The 14312-nt window shown below is 39.7% G+C and overlaps 1 protein-coding gene across 1 annotated transcript in view; it reads right to left on the reverse strand.

Annotated features, from left to right (window-relative positions):
* Positions 1 to 14312, reverse strand: part of LOC134347080 (SH2 domain-containing adapter protein F-like) — a 123778-nt gene that overhangs the window by 57579 nt on the left and 51887 nt on the right. Inside the window, exon 4 of the mRNA XM_063049188.1 lies at positions 6257 to 6457. Within this exon, the coding sequence (XP_062905258.1) occupies positions 6257 to 6457 (201 nt within the window). The remainder of the gene's footprint in view (positions 1 to 6256; positions 6458 to 14312) is intronic.

The following is a 14312-nucleotide window of genomic DNA, read 5'->3' on the forward strand; positions in this document are numbered from 1 at the left end:
CGAGGCAGTCTTCATCAGAGGATCAGAAATGAAGAGGGTCAGCAAACTTTGAATTCCTTGCCGTTAACATTTCCGAGGATCTATCCTGAGTGCAGCATGTAACTACCACTACAAAGAAGACACGACAATGTCTCTACTTTCTTGGAAGTTTACGAAGATTCAGCACATCATCTAATGTAAACCTCTGTAGAATGACAGTGGAGAACATCCAGACTGGTTGCATCACAGCTGGGTATGGAAATGCCTTTGCCCTCGAATGGAAAAAGCTACAAAAAGCAGTGCATCGCGGGTAAATCCCTTCCCATCATTGAGCACATCTACAAGGGGTGCTTTCGGAGGAAAGCAGTATCCATCAACAAGGACCCTCACCATTCAGGCCATGCTCTCTTCCCAGAGCTGCCATCAGGAAGGAGGTACAGCAGCCTCAGGTCACCACCAGTTACGGGAACCTCAACCATCATACTCTTGAACCAGAGGGGATAACTTCACTCACTGAACTGAGTCACAACCATGGACTCACTTTCAAGGACTATACAACTGATGGCCTTGATATTTATTGCTCATTTATTTATTATCATTATTTTGGATCTTTTTCTTTTTGTATTTGCATAGTTTATTGTCTTTTGCACATTGGTTGTTTGCCTGACTAAAAACTGTGCAGTTTTTCATTCTGTTTCTTTGTATTTACTGTGAATGCCCTCAAGAAAACAAATCTCAGGGTTGTATATGGTAACGTATTTGTACTTTGATAATAAATTTACTTTGAACTTTTAAATTATGTCAGAGATACTGGGGTCTTAAATTTTGGCAGGCTTGCAGCTGCAGTGGTGGACAAAAGTATAGGTCAGGTAAAAACCAGACTAAGTGTCAGGAACTTGAAGTTGGGTGGGAGCTTGAATCCAGAGTGCTTCAATGTTTCAGCTTGTTTTGAAATTGAGCAGCACAGAATTTGTCATATTACCGAGAGGAGTTTGACCTCTAAATGCCATTGCAGACTTGGTGCCACTGCCAACAGCTTGGTAGCGTGATGTTTTATTTGCTATCAAAATGAAGTCCGTACCCTATCCCTCACGAAAAGCAAAAACTAAGTGTTATTATATAGATCTCGTTTATCAGAACATTTTTACCATGTACACAAAGAATAGATCTCTCTAATGTATAAACAAAATAATTTTCTTGATAACTTTCCTCCAGACAGGCCATGTTGACACACAGGTTGGCCAACCAAACCAAAGCATATAATGAGTTGGGAGGAGATCAGGAGGTTTGAGAGTCAGAAACATCCTTGGAAGTGAAGGTAATCACAGATCCTGGGATTGGGTGGTATGTAGACAGGGAGTAGTCCAAAATTGTGATATGCAGTAATAAGTGGTGTATACAACCTAGATTATTAGGTATGAAAAAAGCACCCCTGCTTTGTCTATTACCACAAATAGTGCTTCAAAATCCAGCTCACTTGTGAATCTACAGCTTCTACCATTTATCTTCAATATTTTTGAGTGCTGAGAAATATCATCTTCTAGGTGATAAGAAAAATGGCCTGCAGTGGATGCATCATTAAATTAAAAGAGAAAATGTTGTAAAAGAGAAAAAGAATTAATGTTTTAAGCTGAAGGTCCTTTGTCAAAACTGGAAAAAAGAAAAAGGTTGGTTTTACGTTGCAGACAGAGTGGCAGAATGATGGACAGAGTAAAATAACAATCTCCAATGTGGCGAGGCTGGAGTTGGCATGGTGAAAAATCACTGAAGAATCCATTTGATCAACAGGGAGATGAAAGAAGATAGAGAGGAATGAACAAAGGGGTGTTTAAAAGCTGTAAAATACAGGTCAGAATTATAATAATGATCCAGCTGATTAGACAGTGTCAGAGATGGAAAAATGGTTAACGTTACAAATGAATATCCTACATCAGAACTGATCAGTTCTGCATGTTACCCAAAAATTCAACACAGGAAGATGGGACGCTGTTCCCCAAGCTAGCATTAAGCCTCTTAAGAACAGTGCTGCAGGTCACAGATACATATGTCAGACTGGGAGTGCAATGAAGAACTAAAGTGACAGGTAACTTGAAATTCAGATGGCACAAGAGACTGCAGATGCTGGAATCTGAAGCAACATGCTTCCGCTGGAGGAACTCAATGGGTCACACAGCATCTGTGGCAGGAAATAAAGCATTAACATTTTGGGTTGAAAACCTGCATTAAGATTGACAGTGGAGGAGGGAGACAGTTAGCATAAAGAGAAGGGGAGCGGGGGGGGAGTGATGAGACAGGAACCTGACCTGATCGCTGGCTGTAAGGTAAGGGACCTCAGTGAGGATAATCAGCACCTGCGTGCGTGCAACTCCAGAATTGTGTTTGCAGGTTGAATGCAGGTACTCTGTAAAGCAGTTACCCAATCTGCATTTAGTTTCCTAAATGCAGAGGAAAGCACCTTGTAACCAACCTGAACACCCTTAAGATTTCAATGGCTGACCTGCTTTATTAGTCATCTAAATGAAGCATTTATTTTAGTAACTTGTACATATACACCCCTTCGCTTTCTATCTCTAAAGATAATGTTCATTTATTCCATCTGTATTGAAATTGACTTTCATGTTCTACAAATGTATTAATATCTTCAATTATCAAAATATTCCTTTTACATTTGAGGCACTTCACTCCAATAAAACCAAGAGTGGGTGGTTTCACGGCAAGCCGAAATTATATTTGAAATGTTTTACATATATACCTCCCACTCACTCATCTGTTAATATGTCACCTATACTTAACCAGGATGCTAGCTGCCATAAAGCTAGCCTGCAGCCTTCTCTTATATCTGTTGCTAAGAAAGAAGATTCAGTCAAGTTACTGGACAGCAATAAATTCCAGGTTATTTATCATGGAGGGAATGTGTGACCAATGCCACTACAGACCACGAGGACATGTTGTTTCTTGGTTGAGATGGGTACTGCATGTGTGTAATTTCTTTCCATACGTTGGTCCACACTGAAAACATCTAAATCCTATTACCAGAGGAGACGTGATCAATGCGGTCGTCAGCATATTACAAAGAGAAGGTCAATGAAGTTGCTGGGGAACATAACCAGTGTAATGATGCATTATGCTGAAATTCTGAAGTTCTAGGTTATGATAACTGCTCTCCAAAGACTGTGATAGTAGCCATGTTTTGTACGAATCACGGAAATTTTTCCCAATGACAAGGTTCTGCAAATGTTCAATGCTACCCTTAAATAGAATGAGTGGGTGAAATATTGGCAAATAGGGTTTAATTTCCAAATGTATGAGGTCATGCACTTCAGAAAGTAGAATCAAAAGGGAAATATTATCTAACTGGAGAAATAAAGCAAAGTACAGAGAAATCTGGGTGACCTGGACTACAGTGCAGAGCTTGGCTGTCTTACTAAAGGAAAGGAATACCAGAATCAGGAGGCAGTCAAAAAAGATTTATCAGACTGATTCCTAGTATGAAGGGTTAATATATCATGAGTGGCCAAAGAAATTGATTCTGTATTCTTTAGTCTGGAAGAATGATGGGTAATCTTATTGAAAGATGTATTATCGCAAGAGAGGATGAGAAAGTCCACAATAGTGCAGCAGTTAGTGTGGCACTATTACAACTCGGGCCATTCCAGTGTTCCGAGTTCAATTCCAGCGCTGTATACAAGCAGTTTGTACGTTCTCCGCGTGACCACGTGGATTTCCTCTGGGTGCTCTGGTTTCCTCCTACAGTTCAAAGATAGTAGGTTGAGGAGTCATTGTAAACTGACCTGTGATTAGGCTGGTGTTAAGTAAGTGGGCAGCGCAGTTCATTGTGCTGGAAGGGCCTATCTTGTGCTGTATTTCTAAATGAACAGAATATAATATTTTCAAAAGTGGAAGAGTCTCAAAGAGGATAAAGGTGTAGTCATTTAAGACAGAGTGTATAAATTTCTTGCAGAACATGGTGAATTTCTGGAATTCTCTATGCTGAAACTATCTTCCATGTCCTAAGTTTTCAGAAGCCTGAAACCTGAGCCAATCCATTTTGGGAATGTTGTGTGATGTTCCTTAATCATGAAGCAGCTAAAGTACTCTTTCCTTGAGTGGAGGTCCTCAGTGAGACTGTAAATATAGGAATGGGCTGTAAACTGCAGCATGGGTATTTGTCAGAAATGTTTTGTTTTAAATACTCCGCACAACATCAAAAGTAGCCCAGATATTTAGCTTTGTGCTTGAGACTAAAGGGATAATGAACTGGTAAATATCACTTAATACAATCAAACTTCAAACAACATTTAATTCAAACTATTGCTTAATTAAGCTGTTTTTCTTTAATCATCAATCATCATATTCTGCCCAAACTACCAAATATCACCTTGGTTTCTCATTGTAAACAAAAGAAAATCAAGCTACTGAACTTAGATTCATTATACAAATACAAACTAGGTGAGTTTACCAGAACTGGCAAATAATTCCTGTAATGCCCAAGCTACTTTTGATAACAGAATCTGGTCGTGTGATTTCCTTGCATGCAGACTGAAGATACCAGGAACACCTAAAGTTACTTGAAGTTGGTAATGACAAACCATACAAAGGAGTAATCAAAATTATCACAGTATGTCATTCATATTTCAGCATGAAAAGGCAACCAGATTTTGATATGCTATAAATCTGTGATCGCACTTTAATACAGACATTTTTATAGACAGGGGACTTCAGAAGCAAAACTTTGATACTGTAACCCAAATATGCCTGCTATACCACTCCAAAGAATGGACCCCAACAGTCAAACCATACCCAAACCGTCTACAGAGTGGCTTCATTTGTGGTCTTCAGTCCTTCGCCTTCATAGCCCTCTGCTCTTCTGATGCTCGGTGGTGGGCTCATGCCTTACCCAGTTTTCTTCATGTGTTATACCCAGGTAGGATGCTTGGTCAGTAATGCACAAGGCATTACTAAACTTTAGCAGCAGGCTAATTAGCTTTCACACCGCAGCTGCTTACAGTGCTTTTGCAGGTCCCAACAAAACTCTAAACCATACATGTTGCTCATATTAGCACCTATGTGATGAAATCATTTCAGTTTCCAGCTGGCATTACTATTTTTCAACTTGTGTAAAGTATTAACTGTGTTCACAAGATTGTATGAAGCAAATGTCTAAGCAGCTGAACAATGAGGCTCATGCTGCTACTGCAATCACTCCCATTTCCCATTCTGTGATGCAAGTTTACTTACACGTGCAATTGAAATCACTTGTGTGAAATTAATACTCCATCTGTAAAAGGCATGGGCCTTAAACTCAGCACACAGTCTTAACTCAAGCATTAAGTGTGGTTCCAGAGTTAATTAAAGAGCTTTCTTTTCCCACTAGCGCCTCCTGGAGAGTATTAGGTGTTGCTCTTCCTTAAGACAGCTTCCTGTTTAGTTTTTTCATCAATCTATATAAATTTCCTACCTATCTGTGATCATACTCAGAGTCTACTCTGCCAAAGTCCTCCATTGCCAATTGGATCTCTCCCCTCCCTCATGGTCTTTCATGAAGCTGGCAGGCACAATCTTATTCAATGTGTGAAAACAGGAATTTTACTCCCAAATTGGTCAACGTTGTACTTAACGACTGTGAAACTCATTAACTGGTGTTATAACAAATCTTGCCATTTACCTTTATCTCTGCCCTCAAAATGTAGAAGAAAACAAATCAAACATTTACGACCACATGAATAAACTAATATTCTAATTGTAAATTTGTAAGGCTCTGTTGCCATCAGTCCAACTGAAGTAGGCACAGGGTCATTATATTCCATTTCTCAATTCTCCAACCTATATGTCATGTACTGTCTGTGTCAGCAGAAAAGCAAAATCAAATTACCCTTTATATCTCACACCTGTGTGCACAATCCAAATCCTTGTTAGTTCCAGGTTTGGGTTATCTGCACTGGCATCTTGATGCTGTTTTAGTGATTAGCAGGGAACCTTTGCCTGGAAATGAGGGAGGACAGGTACCCACTGATACAAGTCCATGAGGTGTGCGGCAGAAAAGTGCCAGTCAGTTTGAACACTGGCGCAAGTCCAAAAGCATTGAAAAGGCAGGCTTTGATGACTGTTTTGCTGGTCTCGTTAGAAAGTGAATTTGCTGTATGCTCTTGATACTATAATCCAAAAGAATCATGCAATGCCACCTTTAACCCATTATTATTTGCCACTACTAGAGAAATGACACTCCAAACCTCCCCAAAGCTGACATGCAGATCTAAAATCAAACTTAAACACAGACCTGAAAAGGGTGGGACTGTAACCTTATTCCATTCCCACGGTTGGTCATATTCCTCTGCAGGCCTGGCGTCATCTTGTGGCAATCTGCTTTCTCTTAGGTAACTATCAACACTCTCTGTGTCTGAAGCTCCATTCTCTTCAGGTTCATAGGGTGTGTCATACAACTGAATTCCTTTCTTCTGACTTTCTTGCTTGTGAATCTCTGGAAAAGAATCAAATCTTATGAGTGCCAGAAAGAAAAGTACCAAGAAAATAAAAATCTGTTGAAAGTCCTTGTATTTTAATGTAAGAGACTGTAAACAGACGTTGTCAAAAATCAAATTAAACTATAAAGTAGCTTCTAAACTTTTTTTCCTTAATGTTACTCCCAACTACCCATTTCAGTTAAAAACAGAATTTCACAATCCATGCCTCAGCTGAGAGTTGGCTCCTGGAATAAAAGATACATTTTCTAGCATTTAGCTGTGAAATGCTGCCCCTTTAATTTCGGAGGGTAGCATTGTTTAGGACAGCAGCTTTGTTAAGGATCTTGTAAAGTCAAAGAGTTCTAACAGGGTGGAAACAGATCCATTGGCACAACTTACCATCCAAGATGTCCATTTGAGCTGGTCTCATTAGCCTGTATTTGGCCCATTATTCTCTTTGTCTTTTCCATACATGTACCCTGTCCAGATGTATTACACATTACAGCTGTATGCCTCCAATCCAAGTAACATCCTCAATTAAAACTTCCTGCACCTTTATGACATCTTTTTTACAGCACAATACTCCAAGTGTGGTCTCACCAACGACTTGTGCAGCTGACATCTCAACTCCTGTACTTAACTGCTTAAGGTGTGTCCCTCCCCCATGCTTCTGTGAATGAGTCAATGAAGGCATGGAGCTCAGCCAAGAAATGTTATAATCATCTGCTGCTGCATATCAGCTACTGAGATTTGGTTTGAACGTGGTTTTGTCATGTAGTGACAGCAGACTGAGCACTTTCCCAATGGATCTGAGATAAGCCCCACTCCCACGAGGAGTTTGTTGGAGGTGCGATGCAAAAATATAGTAAAAAAAAACTAAGCAAATTGTTGAGACAATGAGAGAGCCTTGTTTGACTTTGGACTTCAGTGAATGGAGTTATACTATAGAAGCAGTGCAGTGTGTAGATGATGCTTGCCTTTGCACCTGCTCAGAGGTTGAGCCCCGAGCCATCATTGACTTGTGCACCAAAGCATCCAAGGGGGAGGATCTTTCACTTAACGTCCATGAGAACAAGATCCTCGACCAATCTATCCCACTGTACCACAATGCTGATTGAAAATAAACTAGGTCAGGGTAAGGTGGGCTTCAATTTGTCCAATGCGGCAATTGAAAAAGAAAACTGAAATACACAGTCACTTTTTCGAAGGTACACGGAAGTGATGTAAACTAATAATATCCCTGAAACTACACTGTGCTTCCACATGTTACTACACTCTACTTGGGGAAGAGACGGCGGTGCTAATCCCATCGTACAAAGTGTATAAACGAGTAACTAACTCCTCAGTTAATCTGATTCCTATGAAAACAAATATATAATGAAACTACTAACAAAAGAACACTCAGCTGTAAATGCTATTTATTCCCAGGGACAGGAGACCAAGTGGAATCAGTGTTCAAATGAATTGTATGTGTTACTGATAATGCTGCTGCGCAAGACATACCAGGTGCCTAGTTGGGAGGATGTGAGCCCTCGCCATTAACTGATACGTTTACAATGGAATGACCTCATCCTCCAATGGCTCAGTCTGGCACAAACCGACGCATCATGCAGCAGCCGCCTGTGAGGGATGCTGTTGGCGAGCTCCGGTGAACAGCATGACTGCTCACAGCTGAGATACGGAGCTCAGGGCTGCACCCTGTTCAGCACAGTAAGTATAGCCCTTTGGTGGAGACTGTCAGTACATGCTGCATGTGCGCATAGATACTGCTTGAATCCAACAGTTCCTCTCATCACTTATTGCTGATGTGAGGGAAGCTACTGACTGCGCCTCAAAACCCTCACTGCTTAACTGCCCCCTTTCTTTATAGGTCCCAGCAGTCCAGAGAATCGTGCACACAGCAGTTCACGTGCAGAGATTTCAATAGTGTATGGACCCTCAAGTGTTCATATGGCAGGACTAACTGTGTTACAATTAATCAGCTCTCTGCAGAGCAGTACCAACAGGGAATCAGAGTAGTGTATTTAACCTAACAGACAGACAACCTTTGGAGCATTATCAAAAAGAGTGGTATCAACTCACATGTGGAGGACCAAATGGTTGGTCAAAGTTTTATGGAATACCTTAAGCAGCAAAAAAGGGGGAGAACCAAAAGGTTAAATCCAGGGGCAGTCCAGGACTCGCATGCTAATCTGAAGAACTGTAGCACTGGCAAATAAGGTCAAAGTCAGAAGCTTCACCTTTAAAAAAAAGCATCCTTATCATGTTTATTCTTTGGCAGTTTATTTCCGCTCTCCTACATGCATTTGTGATGATTGCTTCATGAAGATAAGCTTTAAAAACTTTAATCTATTAATAAGACCAAGGTAAAATAATCAAAGGTTGTTTGTACAGGAGAACTATGAATCAATATCATTCTGTTGCAATAAAATAACAGTTTATAAATTTAAAGCACCACAAGCATCTTAAAAGTACAAGATTAATTTAGATTATACTTTGAGCCTGCAGATCTGTCAAATGTTCTTCAATCCATACTCTTCAATTTACAGACATACAGTAATTGTAAAATTGTTTTAAAGACGACAAAACAACAGCACAGTATGGGCCATTCAGCTCATGTTGTGTCAACTTACATGAATGCACTCCACAATTAATCTAACCCTTCCCTCTTACAGAGCCCATAACCCTCCATTTTACTTCCATCCATGTGCCCAAGAGACTCTTAAATAGACCTAATGTATTTACCTCTACCACCACTCATGGCAGTGCATTCCAGCTACCTACCACTCTCTGTAGAGAAAGCTCACCTCTAACATTTCCCCTAAACTTTCCTCCATTCAATTTAATTCAATAAAATTCCTTGGTATTGGCCACTGCTGTCCTGGGAAAAAGGTTCTGGCTGCTCACTCTATGTCCTAAACACTCAGTCAAATCACCTCTTACCTTCTGTTGCTCCAAAGAGAAAAGCACTAGCATGCTTGACCTTTCCTCACAACCCAGGAAGCATCCTGACATTAACCTTGTACTCCTCCAAGTTCAACTTTCCCAAAGTGTATAACTTAATAGCTCAGCATTTAATACCATGATTCCCACAATCCTGATTGAGAAGTTGCAGAACCTGGACCTCTGTACTTCCCTCTGTAATTGGATCCTTGACTTCCTAACCGGAAGACCACAATCTGTGTGGATTGATGATAACACGATCAACACTGGCGCACCTCAGAGGTGTGTGCTTAGCCCATTGCTCTACTCTCTGTATACACATGACTGTGTGGCTAGGCATAGCTCAATTACCATCTACAAATTTGTCGACAATACAACCGTTATTGGTAGAATCTCAGGTGGTGATCAGAGGGCATACGGGAGTGAGATATGCCAACTAGTGGAATGGTGCCGCAGCAACAACCTGGCACTCAACATCAGTAAGATGAAAGAGCTGATTGTGGACTTCAGGAAGGGTAAGACGAAGGAGCACATACCAATCCTCATAGAAGGATCAGAAGTGGAGGGAATGAGCAGTTTCAAGTTCCTGAGTGTCAAGATCTCTGAGGATCTAACCTGGTCCCAACATATTGATGTAGTTATAAAGAGGGTAAGACAGCGGCTATACTTTATTAGGAGTTTGAAGCGATTTGGCATGTCAACAAATACACTCAAAAACTTCTATAGTTGTACAGTGGAGAGCATTCTGACAGGCTGCATCACTGTCTGGTATGGAGAGGCTACTGCAAAGGACCGAAAGAAGCTGCAGAGGGACGTAAATTTTGTCGGCTCCATCTTGGGCACTAGCCTACAAAATACCCAGGACATCTTTAGGGAGCGGTGTCTCAGAAAGGCAGCATCCATTATTAAATGATCTCCAGCACCCGGAGCATACCCTTTTCTCACTACTACCATCAGGTAGGAGGTACAGAAGCCTGAAGGCACACATTCAGCAATTCAGGAACAGCTTCTTCCCCTCTGCCATCCGATTCCTAAATGAATTTTGAAGCTTTGGACACTACCTCACTTTTTTTCAAAATATACAGCATTTCTGTTTTTGCACATTTTAAAATAATCTATTCAATACACGTAATTGATTTACTTGTTTATTTATTACTTTTTATTTTATTATTATTATTTTTCTCTCTGCTAGATTATGTATTGCATTGAACTGCTGCTGCTAAGTTAACAAATTTCACGTCACATGCCGGTGATAATAAACCTGATTCTGATTTCACAATTTTCCAAATTGATCCATCTGCCACTTCTCTACCTAGCTTTGCTTTATGTCTTTACCCCATTGTAATCTATGATTATGACAACCTTCTACACAATTCACTACACCACCAACCATTGAGAAATCTGCAAAGTAACTAACCGACCTTTCAATTTCCTCTACCAAGTCATTTAGAAAAAGAGAAGGGGTCCTGTCCCAGACCAGATCCAGGTAGAACACCATTAATCACTGACCTCTAGGTAGAATAAGCTCTGTTGACTAGGACTCCATCTTCTGTGGACAAGCCAATTCCCAATCCATGCAGCCAAGTTTCCATGGATCCAGCCTCAATGACTTTATGGATGATCCTACCAGATGCAAGCTTGTCAAATAGCTTACTGAACTCCATATACACATCACCACTCTACCTTCATCAATTTGTTTTATCACCTTGAAATAACCTGACCTACCCCTCACAAAGTCATGCTGATTATCCCTAATCAGACGATGCTTCTCAAAAAGCTCATAAATAAGCAAGATTCACTTTTCTGTAATTATTATCCCTATACCTTTCTTCAACAAAGCAATAACATTTGCCATCCTCCAATCCTCTGGTACAACTGCAACGTCCAGGGAGAATGCAAAGGTCATCGTCCACTCCCTAGCAATCTCTTCCTTTGCTTCCCGCAGTAACATTGGGTATATATCATCCAGCCCCAGGGACTTATCTAACACAATGCTTTTCAAAATCTCCAATGCTGCCTTTTTCTTGACCTCAACATGCTCCAGAAAAGTGCTCTTTATCTTATTCATCTCAGAAGCACGCACATATACAGGTGGTTGTTTTTTTTTCTTTTTAAAGAATGCATTTTAGAATTGAAGTATTCTAGTTTTTTTTCCTTTACAGATTTCTAGCAATCACAATATTTTGATGTGGATATACTAGGCTAAAAATCTTAAAATAGCAAGGCACTAGTTAATAATTCAAGAGCTTGTATTTACAGCACTGAAAAATAAATACTTGAACGTTTGACAAAATCCTTCTCTAACTCACAACCTCCACTTCTCAGACAAACAGACTACTGTAAATGAGCAAAGTCACCTCCAAGTTCCCCTCATATCAAAGGCTATCCTGACTTGGACATATACTGTGTCACTGCGGAGCATGAGAAGTATCAGTAAACTGAGTACAAGAAAAAATCTGTACAAAAGGGAAGCAAGCAAAGAAAGAGAAGGTTGCCAGTGCTAGGCTGAAAACGGTCAAGGAGGGGAAGTAGCTTACAGAGAACATAGATCATTGAAATCTACAGCACGTTATGGGCCCTTTGGCCCACAATGTTGTGACAACCTTGTAACTCTAGAAACTGCCTAGCATTTCCTTACCACATAGTCTTCTATTTTTCTAAGCTCCACATACCTATCTAAGAGTCTCTAAAATGCCTGGAAAAGACCTTCTGGTGGCTGTATTCCCATGCACCTGCTGCTTTTGTGCTCTACAAGATGCTACAGTATAAGAAAATCCTATCTAACTGCAGTCCAGTCTGTAACTGCTGGTGGGAAGAATGCATATTTAGGATGACAGAATGCAAATCAAGTAGGCTGCTTTGTCCTGAAAGTTAGTTTTACAAATAATCTGAACCAATAACACAATCTTTTCCAGAAAGATCAGAGTTCTTATGTTGCCTATGTAATATTCTACCCTCAACCAACACACACAAAAACAGATTTGACTTGAAATGTATGCAGTCTCAGTGCATTTTTTAAATCAGCAGGCACACTCACAACTAAAAGTGCTGACTCAAATCTCCGAAGTGGCAAGATTCAAAATGGAAATAATTACAACTGCTTTTCAATCCAAAGATAAATATCATTTAGATTTCTATCAACAAAAAAGCATGACAAATTGTCTAAATGATTATGCGTATCAACTGGAAAACAAAATCAAAGTACTAACACAAAATAAAGATTCTGTAATACTTACACAGGCCACAGATGGCCCATCATTTGGTTTCATAATTTGGATCCCTTTCTCCATCATCATTCTTGCCTTAGACCTTGGATGGTGATGGAGAAAAAGACATTGAACAGTCACTTCACACGATTACCAACAAATGTGAGTGTCAGATCCCCTCTCCAACCATTGTATCATAGCAGAAGCACACAGAAGCCTTTGTATTCTAATCCTCTGGACATACAATTATTTTTCATGACTTGCACCAGTCCTCCTAGACCAACAAATCTCACCATCCCTTTGCTGCCCTTCACAATTTATAAAATATATAATAATTTTTAGGGCAAAGTTCAAAGTAAATTTATTGTCTAAGTACATATATGCCATCATCTATAAAGAGATTCATTTTCCTGTGAGCATACTCAATAAATCCAATAACCGTAATAAAACCAATGAAATACCACACCAACAGGGTGACAACCAGTGTGCAAACCGTAAATACAAAAGAAAGATAATAAGGATTCAACATTCCAAGCAAGCTTATGCAATTCTGATAAGTACACACCACTAGACATAAATGAAAGCACAACCCAGAAAAATGAAGTTATCACTACAGAAGAAAAAGTTAACCAACGGAAGAGCATGACCCTCCATGGAAGACACCCCCCACAATATGAGCTGACAAGATGTTGACAAGGAAGTCTGCTTCAGAGTTGGAAACCTCTTCTCAGAAACAGGGAGATTCCTTGTGGCAATACAGGATCAGGTGGTTAATACAAAAAAACCCCCAAAAATACATAATAAAAGACCAACAAATTCAGATGATAAATGCAGAAAATGCCAAGAGAAACCAAAAACAATCCAACGCATTACAGGAGCCTGCAGCAGTTTAACTCAATCTGATCACTTAAACAGGCACAATCAAGTGGCAAACATCAATCACCAAAATCTGGTTTTAATATAGAAATTCATTCAGCCAATAACAAGGCAGATCAATAATTTGCCTTTAACTTCACTGGTTTTAACTTTGACCAGTGTTTTAGAAGGGACTTCATCCAGTTCTCTTCTAAATTCACTGACATTTCTGTCTACTGTTTCAGTCATCCATTAGAAAATTTCAAATCAGGTTCATCAGGCGAGCGCAATTCTTTGTAAATCCATTCCAACTCTTCTTGATCATTTACGAATTTTGAAAGTATTCAAACATTCCATACTGACAGAGCCTGATAATTTCCCAATACAGGATTTAAGCTACATTGGGTACAATTCTGGGTTTCCATCTCCTGCCACCTAAAAGATTCTTTTCAATTTCAAATTTTAAGCCTTTAGCATCATATATTTTAAATATTGGCTGAACATATCAATGCATCCAAGATCCAGAGAAAAAATCTGATCCATCCAGTTTATGCTGGTTCTCACAATATTCCCAATAAATTCCATTCCAATACTTTTACTTTCCTGTAATCTATTGTCTATTAGCTCCTCTTAAATGTTTCTGCCACCCAATTATGTTAATAGTCAGCAATGAATTAACCAACCAATCAATATGAACTACAAGCAGAGACTGAAGATTCAGGTGAAGATTGTGCAAATAAGCAGAGAATTTCATCTGCACTGCTTTCAATGCATTGTAACTCTACCTATTCCCTTATTCCTGAGTTGTTCAAAACAGTCACTGCTGGAATTCATAGATAACCTCATCACCACAGCTATGTGAGAGAGG

The sequence above is a fragment of the Mobula hypostoma genome, chromosome 5, assembly GCF_963921235.1.
Source record: "Mobula hypostoma chromosome 5, sMobHyp1.1, whole genome shotgun sequence".
Taxonomy (NCBI): domain Eukaryota; kingdom Metazoa; phylum Chordata; class Chondrichthyes; order Myliobatiformes; family Myliobatidae; genus Mobula; species Mobula hypostoma.